This window comes from Cervus elaphus, chromosome 30, assembly GCF_910594005.1.
Source record: "Cervus elaphus chromosome 30, mCerEla1.1, whole genome shotgun sequence".
NCBI classification, from domain to species: Eukaryota; Metazoa; Chordata; class Mammalia; order Artiodactyla; family Cervidae; genus Cervus; species Cervus elaphus.
Genome location: NC_057844.1, coordinates 85,345,564 through 85,358,554, shown reverse-complemented (window position 1 = coordinate 85,358,554; position 12,991 = coordinate 85,345,564). Strand labels below are relative to the sequence as shown.

At 59.0% G+C, this 12,991-nt stretch overlaps 3 protein-coding genes across 7 annotated transcripts in view; all 3 read right to left on the bottom strand.

Annotated features, from left to right (window-relative positions):
• Window positions 1-3,363, bottom strand: part of MCF2L (MCF.2 cell line derived transforming sequence like) — a 92,613-nt gene extending 89,250 nt beyond the window's left edge. The window contains exon 1 of one of the 2 annotated variants that reach the window (XM_043891954.1): window positions 3,280-3,363. The gene's annotated coding sequence lies outside the window, so the exon portion shown is untranslated. Of the gene's footprint in view, window positions 1-2,401; window positions 2,508-3,279 lie in introns of those variants that run through there. The other variant, XM_043891953.1, reaches the window with a different exon arrangement.
• On the bottom strand, window positions 327-6,414 carry LOC122686699 (basic salivary proline-rich protein 2-like). Its single transcript, XM_043891880.1, has 8 exons — window positions 6,140-6,414; window positions 4,282-4,501; window positions 3,455-3,611; window positions 3,254-3,347; window positions 2,884-3,079; window positions 2,191-2,319; window positions 776-944; window positions 327-403 (listed from the first exon to the last, which is right to left on the bottom strand). The coding sequence occupies exons 1-8, from the start codon at window positions 6,412-6,414 to the stop codon at window positions 327-329; spliced, it is 1,317 nt and encodes a 438-aa protein (XP_043747815.1).
• A 2,980-nt stretch (window positions 6,415-9,394) lies between these two features.
• The window catches only part of ATP11A (ATPase phospholipid transporting 11A), a 104,045-nt gene continuing 100,448 nt past the window's right edge, over window positions 9,395-12,991 (bottom strand). For 3 of the 4 annotated variants that reach the window (XM_043891617.1, XM_043891616.1, XM_043891614.1), the window contains exon 30: window positions 12,650-12,786. Coding sequence is in view for 1 of the 4 variants with exons in the window: in XM_043891615.1 (XP_043747550.1) it covers window positions 12,730-12,786 (57 nt within the window). In the remaining 3 variants the exon portion in view is untranslated. Of the gene's footprint in view, window positions 12,787-12,991 lie in introns of all 4 variants that reach the window. The other variant, XM_043891615.1, reaches the window with a different exon arrangement.

Here is a 12,991-nt window from a genome sequence, read left to right as displayed (position 1 = left end):
GACTGATCAAAGAAAAATGAACACATCTAGACAATAAATTTACTTACAGACAATGTGTAACTACGCATCCCGCCAGGCTCCTCTGTCCATGGGATCTCCCAGGCAAGAATACTGGAGTGGGTTGCCATTCCCTTCTCCCACTCCAGTGTTCTTGCCTGGAGAATCCCACGGACAGAGGAGCCTGGCGGGCTACAGGCCACAGGGTTGCAGAGTCAGACATGACTGAAGTGACCTAGCATGCACACACACAGGCCATCATCGCCCCGTTGGCTTATGTCTGGCTGGGCCCCTTTCAAAAATTCTGCTTGTGGCCCCACGGCAGCGGCTTAACCTGCTTGATCGTCGGTGGCGCTCACACCCACCACCTTGTCCAGGGCATCGGGAGGGAGGCGGGGCTGTCCAGCTGGATGCCGGGGACGGGTGACCCTCAGGGAGGTTCGGTCTCCACCTCCTCCCCACGCCTGTCCCCCCTGCCCCTCAGGCCCAGTTTGTGGGATGACAGCAGGGCCTTTCCCCCGGGAGTCACCCCGCTCTGTTCCGGCGCCAGCCCTAAGCGCTGAGCGAGAAACGGGCCAGTGAGGAGGAAGACGGTGTGGAGACGTTCGGGGCTGGTCAGCTGCGCGCTTCGGTGTCCCCACCCATATCTTCCTATTTGACTTGTTCCGATTTCTGTGGTTGCTCAACTTGGTACTTTGAATACAGTTCTTCGCTTTCTCAACAGATTGGACTGAACGCCCCCAGCGGTGACCTACACTCACGCTGACATGTTACCCACTGGGGCGCAAGCTCTGGTGCTCCTGGGTCACCTCCGTGGAGCTGCGTAGGACTGGCCCTCTGGGCTCCAGGGGGCTGCTGGGAGGTTCTGGCGGAGGCTCCAGGTTTCCTGGGGATCCTGGAGACGACGGCGCTGCCTGATGCTGGATGAGGTGCTTCGGGAGCGGCCGCTGACCACAAAGTCGAGGTCCAGCCCTGGGTGCCCAAGAGTTCCTCGGTAATAGCCACAGGGTGTCCGGGAGACCGTTGCGGGCTTGCACTCCTGAACGTTTTACTTGGGGAGGCCCAGAGGAAAAGGACACGGTCGTCCCCGAGGGGAAGGTACTGTGGACCGGCTCCACCAGCAGAGTCCATGGGCGGCTGGGCAGTCCGGCCGGCCACCCCACACTGACCACACAGCCGACCGTGCCTTCTCTGGAGCGGGGCTGGGCCGCCACCCGCCTTCTCCAAGGCAGGAGTGGACTGAGCATCTCTTGAGCGGCTCCAGACGTGGCCCCGGGCCCTCAGCCAGGTCCAGGTTGTGGCTGGCGCTCAGCCAGCATCTCCCACCTGTTGGGGAAGAGCATCACCCTGGCTCTCCTGGGCTCAGGAGAGGGTGAAATGAGTGGACCTGAGAACAAGAGGCTGAGCTGACTGTGGAGCAGAATGCTACCTTCTTGTCCTGTTCTTCTCACACGTCTAACTTCCCTCGGAGCCTCTTAGCACCAGATCAACTAAGCTGATGGCCAGGTGCTACCAATATTCCATTCGCACAAACGCTCCACTAACCTCTCTTTCCACTTCAGGCTTTATGCCATTTTACAAAAGGTATGTGAGTTCCTAACAGCAGGAAGCTCTTCTGTCCAAGTGACCTTCATTCTACTTCTAATCACCAAGATGCGCTTCCCAGGTAAATCTCCCGTTTTCACAGCTGAGCCCCCAACACAGAACGAGCCTCCTGGAATGGTGATCTGGACACCGATTACAGCCACAACCCGAGGTCAGGAGGTGCCCAGCAGTGGCAGGGCTGGGGAGGGAAGAGGCTCTGATTCAGGAGAAGGACGGGTTTCGAGCTGCGTCTGGGGCAGAAGTGTTCTCAGAGTGCTGAGCTCCACAAACAGGTGACCCCTGAGCCCTCCTCCTGATCCGTGGGTCTCCTGGAGAGAAAGTCACCCCAGAGTTGGGGACAGTCACGAGAAGGGTGATGCCCAGGCTTCTGGCGCAGAAGGCCCAATGCTCTCGCCAGCCTTTCCCCGGATCGCTGCCAGGGGGGCCGTCACAGGTGGCGGGGCCAAGGTCACAGAGGCCCAATCACAGCTGCGCCCAGGTCCTGGCCAGACGGTGAGCCTGGGACCTGGGGGGGTGCACCCCACCCGGAGGGACACAAGTGCTGAAACACAGCCAAGCCCCTCTTCCTGCCCCTCTGGACTGACTCACCCGGAGCACGTGCCCTCCTGGCCGCCCCCCTCCCCCGGGCCCACCGGCAGCCTCTGTCTGTCCGTCCCCCTGCCGCAGCGGGTCCAGGAGCCGGGAGCAGAGCTCAGAACTCAGGTCCCCGAACCCGCACTGGGCCGGCCACTGGGTCAGATCTGCACTTTAGGAGAACTTCCACCGCGAGGTCTCCCCCAGGGCACCACCCCTCACCTACCTGCCCAGTGGGGTCCCCGGTCCCCTGGGAGGGACACACACACTCCAGCACCAGCACCCCCGGACACACGTCTATTTTTGTAGCCTGGCCCCTCCCAGTGGTCACACATCCTGGGGCCTCCCACGGCCACCCCCACACATCCTGCTGTGCCTCAGGGTCACCTTAACCCCTTCCCTGTCCAGGGCCCGCGGGAGGTCCCATAGGGGCAGGGTGGGAAGCTTGCAGTAAAGTTAAGATGCTGCACCTGCTCCAGAAAAGTCTCCTTTGGGCCAACCGGAGCAGGCTCCTGTTTAAGGTCCAGCGCTGCAGAGAACGGAAGGTGGTTTTTAAAAACTAGCAGGAACACGGTTTAGAGTTGAAAGAGCAAACGGCCTTATTTTTAAACTGCTGAGTCTTACTTTTCCGCTGCCAGTTTGAAAAGCAAAACAGCCAGACAGGGGCCGGGAAGTCCAGATTCAGCCGGCCGCCCTCAGCGGCCCCACCTGGCCCGGGACCTGCTGGGGGCCGGGACCCAGGGGTGCGGCCCTGGGAGGGGCCGGGCAGTGACACCTGTCCGCGCGGGAGGACCCCGGCCGACAGTGGGGGGCGTCCCGCACGTGGAGCTCGCGCTCCCCCTCCGGCGGCGGCCCCTGGATACCGCGCAGCGCCCCGCTCCGCCGCGGCCGGTCCCGGGGCTCCCTGGGGTCGCACGCAGGCGGGAGGGGATCGCAGCGGCGCAGACCGGCCACGGGAGGCGATCGGAGCGCGCAGACCGGTCACCGGCCTCCGGGACGCTGAGTCCGCGCCCCCCGCCCTCCTCTGTCGGCCCCTCTCCCGCGCCCGCCGCGCCCCCCCCCCCCCACCCGCGTTCACCGCCCGCGCTTCCCGCCCCCACACACCTGCCGTGGGATGGCCTCCCGGCCCCGGTCCTCCACCCGCAGGTGCGCGGACGCCCCTCCTCCCCGGCCTGGGGGAGGGGAGGGGAGGAGGGGGAGGGTTAGCGGGGCAGCGGCCAGGACGGTGGGGGAGGGGACCGCGCGGAGGGAGAGGGAGGAGCGCGAGGGGAGGACGCACGAGGGTCTGCGCCGGCGGGAGGGGGAGGGGAGGCGCCCGAGCCCCGCCCCCCAGCGTGTACCCCATCACCGTCACCCCCTGCGCGGAGCAGGCGCTCTCTCACTGGGCTCGGGGTGTGCAGACCCCAGGGCAGGGCCGTGCAGATGCGGAGGGGCCCCTTTTTTGCAGGAAAAGGGAAGGGACCGGCCTTTTCCCTTGTGGGTTCCCCTTGTTCAGGGAAACTCAAGTTCCCCAGTAGAACTCGGAATGTTGAGGCGCACAGGCTGAAACGTCCCCGATGTTGCTCTAGGTGTAAACTTTATTTTAGCTGGCGCTTTCAAACGTCTGCATTCTGTGGGCGACACCGGGAAATCAGAGTAAGACCAGCACGTGGCTCTGTCGGGAGGGCAATAGGCACAAACCCCAAGGCTCCAGGGAGCCCCGCCCCCAGGAGCCTCCGACCCGCCCTGGGGGTGCGGCTCCGGGCCTGCGGGGAGGGCGCGCGGACCTCTGCAGGACTTTCCTCCTCCAAATGCGGTCCCCACCACACGGCATCGCCTGGCAGTCAGCACGCGCTTAGCCCCTGCCGCGGAGCCCAGGCAGGGGACCAGGCCCTCGGTGGTGGGCGCCGCTGAGCCTGGGCTGCCGAGTGGACAGGACCCCACATGCGCTCGGAGGCAGGGCTGCCACGCGGTGGAGGCTGGCCCAGCAGACAGCAAAGCAAGGCAGGACCTTCCTCCCCTGGACGGTTTCCTTCCCGAATGAGCGGGGATGGGAAGGCCCCAGGAACCTGGCGGAGTCAAGGCGGAGGCGGGGGCCTCGGAGGACTAAGGTCGCCGCGTCCTGACCCGCTCTGTGGGGCCGCGGCCCGGTTCCCACGACCTCAGGGCCCCGGGCTCCTGGGGGTGCCCTCCAGGGGCTGTGCTGAGCGTGCTGGGGCTGTGAGAGCCGGAGGGAGGCGCCGGCCGGCCTGCTCGGAGGACGGGCAGGAAGTGAGAGGTGCTGGTGCGGAACCGAGAGGCCGCGCTGGTGACCCCACGACCCGGGTCGGGTCTGCAGGCTCGGCACCTGCCCCCAGGTGGGCGTCCCGCGGAGGGTCCCGAGCCCCACCTCGGCCACAGGCACCCGGACCGGGAGCCTCTCCCACCGCAGGGAGGCCTCATGTTGGGACGTGGTCGTTGGCCCAGGAGGACGTGGAGGACAAAGGCCCAAGACGCCTGTACTCTCAGAGAGAGTTTGCGCTGATTCAAGTCTCCCTACTCAAGCTGGGGAATCCCAGAACAAAAGCCTGGGGCGCCCCGCTGGCCAGGGGCCCTGAGGGCCAGGCCAGGCCTTTGTGCGGCTCTCAGAGGCTGGGGAAATTACCATCACAATCTGGGCTCTGGGAGGAGCCGAGGGGAGAAGGACCTTCTGCTCCCGCTGGGGTCAGCCCCTCCCGCGGGCCGAGGCTGCGGGCCCCACAGGTGGGCAGGCGGCCTGGAGACCCTGTGGGCCTGGGCCTGTGTCTCTGCCTGGTCCCCACGCCCTTGGCCCTTCAGGGAGCTGGGGACTTTGCCGTTTGAGATTAACTCCTCTATGGAAAGCCTTGCTCCCACAAAGAAGTCTGTGTCACAGGAAGCGATCCCAAGTGGCTCAGTGGATAAAGAACCTGCCGGCAAGGCAGGAGATGCGGGTTTGATCCCTGGGTCAGGAAGATCCCTCTGCCCCAGTATTCTTGCCTGGAGAATCCCATACACAGAGGAACCTGTGTGTACAGTCCATGGAATCGCAGAGGGTCGGATGGGAGCTACCGAGCGTGCACGTAGGTGACACCCAAGTGCGGAGGGCCACCCCGCCCCCCATATCCTGGGGTCCCCTGGGCATCTCAGCGTCTGCCCCTGCCCCCTGGGTCCAGGTTAGGAGGGGCAGCTGGGACACGCAGGAGGCTGGGTCGGGGGCCTGGTCCTCTGGAGTTCTGAGGTGACCCAGGGGCATGGAAGCGGGGTTCCTCTTGTGTACCTGGGGCCTCAGAGAACCAACCTGCTGGGAGAGACACGGGCGCCCCAGTCGCCAGCAGCCACGGCCTCCTCGCCCGCCCCTCCTGAGCTGCGGCTCCTTGGGGCTCGTTTCTTGGCTGCTGACTGGCCCTGCCCCACGGCCCTCCTCCGGGAAGCCAAAGGCAGGGCTGCTGTGACCCTCCAGTCTCCAGGGAAAGCTGCTGGGCGGGCAGGCGGGCAGGGCCCTGAGCCTCCAGCCAGGTGTTTATTCAGGCAACAGCGTGGCCCCAGGCCCGCGCTGGCCGCTGGGCAGTTCACCTTGCCCAGGCGGGGTCCCAGGGCCCCCGGAGCTCACCCCCAGTGTGGAGTCAGGCTCTGAACACTGATGAGACGGGGAAGGAGGCGCTTAGCACCCGGCCCAGCATGGGCAGGACCCCCGGGACCCGCGGGGCCACGGTGGCCCATGGTGAGTTAGGCCGCGCAGCCCTGGGTGGGGATGTGAGGACGGGTGGCTGAGTTCTGTCCCCAACACGCACCACCCCCCGCCCCGCTGCCCCTCACCACACGCAGCACGAGGGTTTCTGCCCTGCCGCAGGGCCCCAAAGCAGAGCATCAGTTGAATTGTGTCTCCCCAAAAAGATATGTTGAGGTCCGGACCCTGGGTACTCTGGAATGTGACCTTTATAGACACAATTTATCTAAAATGAGGGCATCAGGGCGGGGCCCTCACCCAAGGTGACTGGCGACCTTGTGGAAAAGCGGACGCTGAGACAGACAGGCAGAGTGGGCGCCGCGTGAGGATGGAGGCAGAGATGGGTCTCCAGGAGCCCCAAGGCTGGGAGGCTCGAAGCCCGAGGGAGCCAGGCTGACCTCCGCCTGCGGTGCCCGGTTCTGTGGCCCCGGGACAGGGCGAGCAGACGGCAGGGGCGGTTTTAGCCCAGGCGGGAAGCAGCGCTGTGCTGCCTGCGGTCCTTTTGCTCTGTCCTGTCCACGGGGAACGACCATCCTGTCCTGAGACAAGCTGCCGGCGCCACGGTCATGGCTCGTTTCCAGGTTTTTGCAGGGACAGAATGAAGGGACAAAGTCGGTGATTGAATAGTTAATCTCCCTAGGGGATGGGAAGTAGGAAAATACAGACGATCCCTGTAAGCTAATGACCTCTTGATAAAGCAGCTTGCTCCACCACAAACCCCCAGCAGAAGCGTGAGGCCCGAACTAATGAGACCATGGTGCATGAGCCCCACTTCCTGCCCAGGAAGTTCACTAAGTTAACGGTCCCTGGGCCATGCTTTCTGCACGCCTGTGAAACAGTCATCTGTGGACTTCGCTTCACCACGGAGAGACAAGAAAACTCTCCCACCCACTCTGGAGGAGGAGCTGATGGCAGAATGACGTCTACTCGGGAAAGACAAGGCTCTCCCCTCCTCTCCACTCCTCCTTTGATTACAAACCGCAGCCCCCTAAGTGCTCAGAGCCTCCCGGCCTTGCCCGCCCACTTGTAAGCCTCACAAGCATCCTGTTCTAGTAAATCGCCTGCCGACCACATTGCTGTCACTGAATTCTCCTCGGCACTGAGACCTAAAGGCCCATGGTGCGGGCGCTCTCCGGAGCCGCCCTGAAATGACGCCAGGCGGCTTCAGTTTGCCACGTTCGTGTGTGGTCTGCCTTTCAGCCTGCTCTCGACACTAGCAAACTGTTTAGGTTCGTGCAAAAGTAATTGCGGTTTTACATTGTTGAAATTGGCTGTTTGGTATTGGGATACATTCTTAATAAATGTGACTATGTGATACATCATTTTAATGTGTATTTCTCAATTTATGTTTTTTGCTATCACCTTATTACTTGCTGTTTATTTTATATTTATTTTAGGCTATGGAAATGTTAGACAAAAAAGCAAATTCCAGTGATTTTCTTGAGTTCATAATGGGTTGTAAAGCAGCGGAGACAACTCGCGTGCGGCCCAGGAGCTGCTAACGAACGTGCAGCGCAGTGGGGGGTCAGGGAGTCCTGCATCAAGGCTCACATGAGCCTTGACATGAGCCTTGACGCTGCGGAGCGTAGTGGCCCGCCATCGGAAGCCGACAAGGACCAGCTGAGCGAGAGCCATCTTTGAAGCTGATCCTCTTACAAGTACACAAGAAGTTGCCAAGGAGCCCAACATCCACCGTTCTGCGGCCGCTCGGCACCTGAAGCAAATTGGAAAGATGAAAAAGCTCAAAGAGGGAGTGCCTCATGAGCTGACTGCAACTCCAGAAAACCACTGTTTTAATCCCTTCTCTTAGTCTACACAACAATAATGAACTATTTCTCAGCCGTGCTGTGACATGCGACGAAAAGTGGATTTTATACAACAACTGGGACAGCCAGCTCAACAGTGGGACTGAGACGAAGCTCCAAAGCAGTTCCCAAAGCCAAGCTTGCGCCGGAAAAAGCCACTGCTCGGCGGGCTGCTGCTGGCCTGACCCTCTACAGCTTTCTGAATTCCGGCTGAACCATGACCTCTGAGAAGCAAGCTCAGCAAACCGAGGGGACGCACCGAAAACTGCAACGTCTGTGGCCACACCAGTCAACAGAAAGGGTCAGCAGAGGTCACAGACGTAAGGAAGGGATGGAGGCCTTGCAGGGCAAGCTGTGGGCCTTAAGGGCATCAGCTTCTAAGACCGGCTTAGGCCTGACACTGCCCACTAACTGTGAGGTTTGGTCTTTATATCTGATTAAAGACGGGTTTCACTGGGCCTCTGTCGGGCTTGATTAGGGCTCATACCTGTATCTGGATGATGAATTAGACATTTGCCACCTGACTAAATGCTCCTGAATCATTCCGACTGTACGTGATAAACATGTATGAAGGTGAGCATCTTCCCTGGGTAAGTTATTATGATGATGCAGTTTTAGGGGTGTCCTCTTAGTGCAAGAAAGGAACTGATAAATTGCATATTATTTCTAAGATTTTTCCCTGAAAGAGGAAGCTTAATAATTGCAGTTGATCACACTGGGACCCAGCCCAGTGGAATGAAGGGCTGTGTTCACATGCACACTGGTGGGAGCCGGCTGTTCACACCCGCACAGCCTCGGGCCAGGGTGCCCTCACTCACTTGAAAGGCAAGCATTTTTCTCCTAGCTGCCAGGGTCAGCGTGGCCACAGGTCCCTGTCACCCGAGGCACGTGTGGACGCTGGACCCCAGCGGACAGCACACCTGGGACCCAACTCACCTGCGGCATCTACTTCCTGTAGACTGGCATGCTGGCCGCTGTGTGGTCTGTGACAGCCAAGGTCGCCCACTCGGGGTGAGTTACTTGCCCTCGCTTTGTGGTTTGGGAGCTGGGAAAAAGCCCCCAATTTTAGAATTGTGCCCGGTGAAGCCAGAGGCCTTCTGAGGGACCCGTCAGCCTTGAAGGGGCCACCCTGCCCCGGCCCAGGAAGGCCCTTTCTCAGGGTCCACCCTGGTTCCCCAAATGAGTCAGAATCCCAGGAATGAGACTGTGAGGATCTGAATGTTTGGGGGTCAGTTTTCAGAGACAGGAATTGCAGGGGTGGCAGGGGCCAGCAGAGGAAGGGGGCAGGGCTGGGGGGGGCAGAGCTGCCAGGCCCCGCGCCAGGGGGCCTCTCGGGGCCTGGAGGAACCCGCTGGGGCAGGGCAGGATCCTCTTGGAGCTGCCCGGGGGCCCTGGGGTGTGGGGGCCGGGGTTTGGACTAGAGGAGGAGCAGAGACCCCAGGGGCGGGCGGGTCTGGCGGACAGTCCGGGGGCAGCTGGAGCGGGAAGGACAGGGCGAGGCGCTGGGTGTCCTGTTCCGCGCCCTCCCCCCCGGCAGTTCAGGTGTGGGCCGGGGCCACCGCATCCCACACGTTCCTGAGAGGCTGCTCCCGCGGCTTCATACCAAACAGAAACACTCGCTGGCAGAGTGTTTACCCTGCAGCTCGTCTTAGCAGAAACTCAACACCAACTTCCATGATCTTTTTAATTTATAAAGAGACTAAACCAGAACTTTTTCTTCTTTATTGCAAGCAGATTCAGGTCTCCTGCCTAGATATTCTGCAGAAAAGTCCAATCATAATTAATATTATGAAGATATACTTTATCTACAGAAATAAAAGTTAAAAACAGTAGCATACAAAATAAATTTTACAGAAATTTAAGATTTGGTTTAATTCACCATTTAATTTTTCAAAGCAGATTAATAAATTATCAATTAAACATTACTGTTCAGAGGTTGATTTATTATCTTAAACACATCTACTATATTCAATAATTTAAAAATAAATTTCAGTATTTATGATGACAATACCTATAGATACATTTGTGTTAAATATATTTTTGAAGATTCTCTTTTATCACATTACATAATGAATGAACATTTTAAACAGCAATGCAGACGCACATAATTTTAAGTCAGAGACAATATATGCATATTAAAATTCTGTATATTTTGATAAGGTAAAAAATAAAGCTATATAAACTGATCTTTAGATTTTTTCTGCAAAAGTAGAATCACACTTTAATAATACTCCGACACATCTTCATTAAAGCTTTGTTTATAGACATCAAAACGATTCTCACCCCCATTCACCTACCCTTTAACTTATTTAAAAAAAATGACAACAGAATGAATGCATTTGCCAGCTGACATTTTTCCTGTTTTTAAAGTTAGAAATGGGAAACTTCCAAAAGAAAGTGCATACCAAGCTGTTACACTGAGTTGTTAAATAAATACCATTAATTAAGATAAGCAGAAGTGGTTGCATTAGGTTATTCATAATCAGTGCAAAACAGATGAACTTAGTGGTTTTAAAGAAAAAGGCTGGAAACTTCCCTTAGGTTGCCCTGAACTTTTGGTTGATGCCCATGAATTTAAGAATAGTTAAACTGTGTGCGAGGCATTGCTGTAAGTTCAAGCTGCAAAGTCTCACAAGGCTACTAGGCGGCTGCGACCTGTCGCTGCGGAAGCTCCGCCCCCAGCGAGCCTCTCCGGGCCGCGCCTCTGGGGGTCGTTTGGTCTATGTCCGCCCGTGGAGTTAAGGGCACGGGAATGGGCTGACTGGGGTTCTAACAGGAGTGGCCGAGAGAGCGTCTCTTCTCCCAGCCCGGACGTGGCTGCAGCTGGGAGGGGCTGGCGGTGGTCCCGAGGGCGGGTCTCCTCCGGTGGAGTGGCCGCACAGACAGCTAGCTCTGGGGGGTGACGTGGCGGTCGGGAACCAGACATCCGGACCAACGGGGGAAATGTTAATACGTGGCTATTGTGCAGCTGTAAGATTTTCAAAACTAAGGAAGATGCTTAAATTACTTGCTCTAAGGTCAGTTTAAGGCGAGTAAGCACTGCCCACCGCCAGGTGGGAGCCGCACTGTCTTGTCTGAAATGTCCCTTCCCTGGTTCCCCGTCCCTCTCCAGCCTCTGGTCTCATGCCCCTGGTCCATCTCACATTTTCAGGCGCACTTAGGAACTTCCCGAACAATTTTAAGAAGACGTACTGGGGCGTGTAATGGTCAGTAACTGTCCTAAGGAGACTTGAATTATCCGAGGTAAGTGATAACCGTCTGGATACAGGCAGAAAGGCGACAGCGAACCGTCAAGAAGCTCCTATTTTAAGGCTGAAGGCTAGAAACTAAAAACTAAACAAAAAGCAGATGAAATTGCAATGAATGGTGAAGAAAGAGCAGAGCAAATGATCAGACTCTATGCCTTGTAACTACTCGCTACTGCCAGAAACACCAAAAACAAAACAGGTGCAGAGAATAAAGTCAAATCTGAAAATTCACATTCATCAGATATTGAGACATTCAGCCAAAACGTTCATCAGAATTTAAATGTAAAGTGGCCAAAATGTCTTCAACTTAAAAAATAAAAGCTTTAAAAACATACTTTAAAAATTAGATATGGTACGTTAACAAATAAAGGAATAAAAGAGATATAAACAGCTATGAAAATACTTCAGTGCAAAGGCAATTTTAAGATCTCTAAAAAAATACATTACAAAGAATTTGTTAACTAAACATACAGAGAATCTGCCCCCCACAGGTATGACATTTATACCCATTTTAGGTTCTTAAAAACGGCTGTAAAAACGCACACACCGCTGCTTGCAGGGTCTAGTGTGGGCCACACGCAGGCCGCGGGCCTGAGGAACAGCGAGGGGGCGGGGCCTCGGGAGGACGCCCCCACCCCAGCCTCGCCCCCGTGGCCCTCACCCCACTCTTTGGTATGCGTCCTGCTTCCTCCGCGCCACCTGGGTACCCTGCCCTGCGGTCAGCTCCTCCCCTCGGTCAAATCAGGCTCTCACAGGTGAGCACCGCCCCAGCGAACCACGCGGTCCGGGCGACGCGGGGGCGGACCCGGCGGGCTCAGCACGGGCCTCGGCCCACAGGGCAGCCTGCGGGGGCAGCGCTTGGCTTCCGGGTGACCCTCCCCTAAAACGCTGTCTGTTGTACCTTCTCAAGTTTGAACCTCAAACTGAAATGTTTTCCTTACGGACCATTAAGGCTACGTCGAACGGGTTATTTCTAGAAACGGAGATTCCGTTACAGGAGAGCGACAGGGTTTACCGTGCAGCTGCCTGCGGGCGGCGTGCGGGCGGCGGCATTGCTCTTGGGTTTCCCGGGCCGCCCCGGCGACCCTGAGCCCGGCGCGGATCTGGGGGCCCACGCGCCAGAGAGGCCGCTCCCCGTGGGGGTCTGAGCACCGCAGCAGAGGCCGGCCCCCGGCACCCAGACCACACGCGTCCCCGCAAACCCCGAAACACCCTTCCCACAACAGCAAACCGCGCCTGCGCCCTCGGAGCGGGAAGGGGCACCTCTCGGAGCCTGTGCTTTCCGGGCCAGGCCCCCCTAGAGGCAGCGGGGGACAGAGGGGGGCTCCCCGGGCACGCGGTCAGCACCTCCCCCGGAGGGGCGGGGTCGGGCCAGACTCGCCCCGCGGTCAGCGCCACCACGCGCAGGTCTGGACGGCAGCCGTGGACCGGGCGGGGGGCCGCTCTGAAAGCAGAGGTGTCGGGCTTGGGAGGACGGAGCAGACCGGACCCCCGCCTGCGAGGCTTGGCCATACTCCCCGGAGGTCCTGGTGTGGTGGCCGTGCCTGGAGCGGACCGAGACTCCCCTCGCCACGGGGCCAGGGAGGGTAGCGGGCTCGTGCGTGTCCTTCCCGGTCGCCACTCGGGGACGCCTGTCCCGTCTTCCTGCTCTTCCGGCCGCAAGAGCAGCACACGCCACGCGGCCCTTCGCGGCTGGACCCTTGAGTGTGGCCGCCCCTGGGGCCGTGGGTGGGAGAGACGGAGCAGGAGGGGCCCCGCGTTCCCTGCCTTCCAGGGTGCTGCCTGGGGCTGGAGACTACAGAGAAGCAAGTGGGTAACTCCCCAGAGGTGGTCCTGACACGGAGCGCGAGGTCTGCGGAAACAGAAAGGACAGTCAGTCCCGGGACCCCGCGCGGACCCCGTCCAAACCCGTCGGAACCCAGCGCAGCCGCGGCCCTCGCTGCCCTGGCGGGGTTGCCCCCGAGCATAGCTGGGCCAGACACGGGGACGGCGTGTGAACCATCCGTCCACTCCTTGTGTCCAGCGTCCCGCAGAAAGGTGTATAAACACGAGGCCCC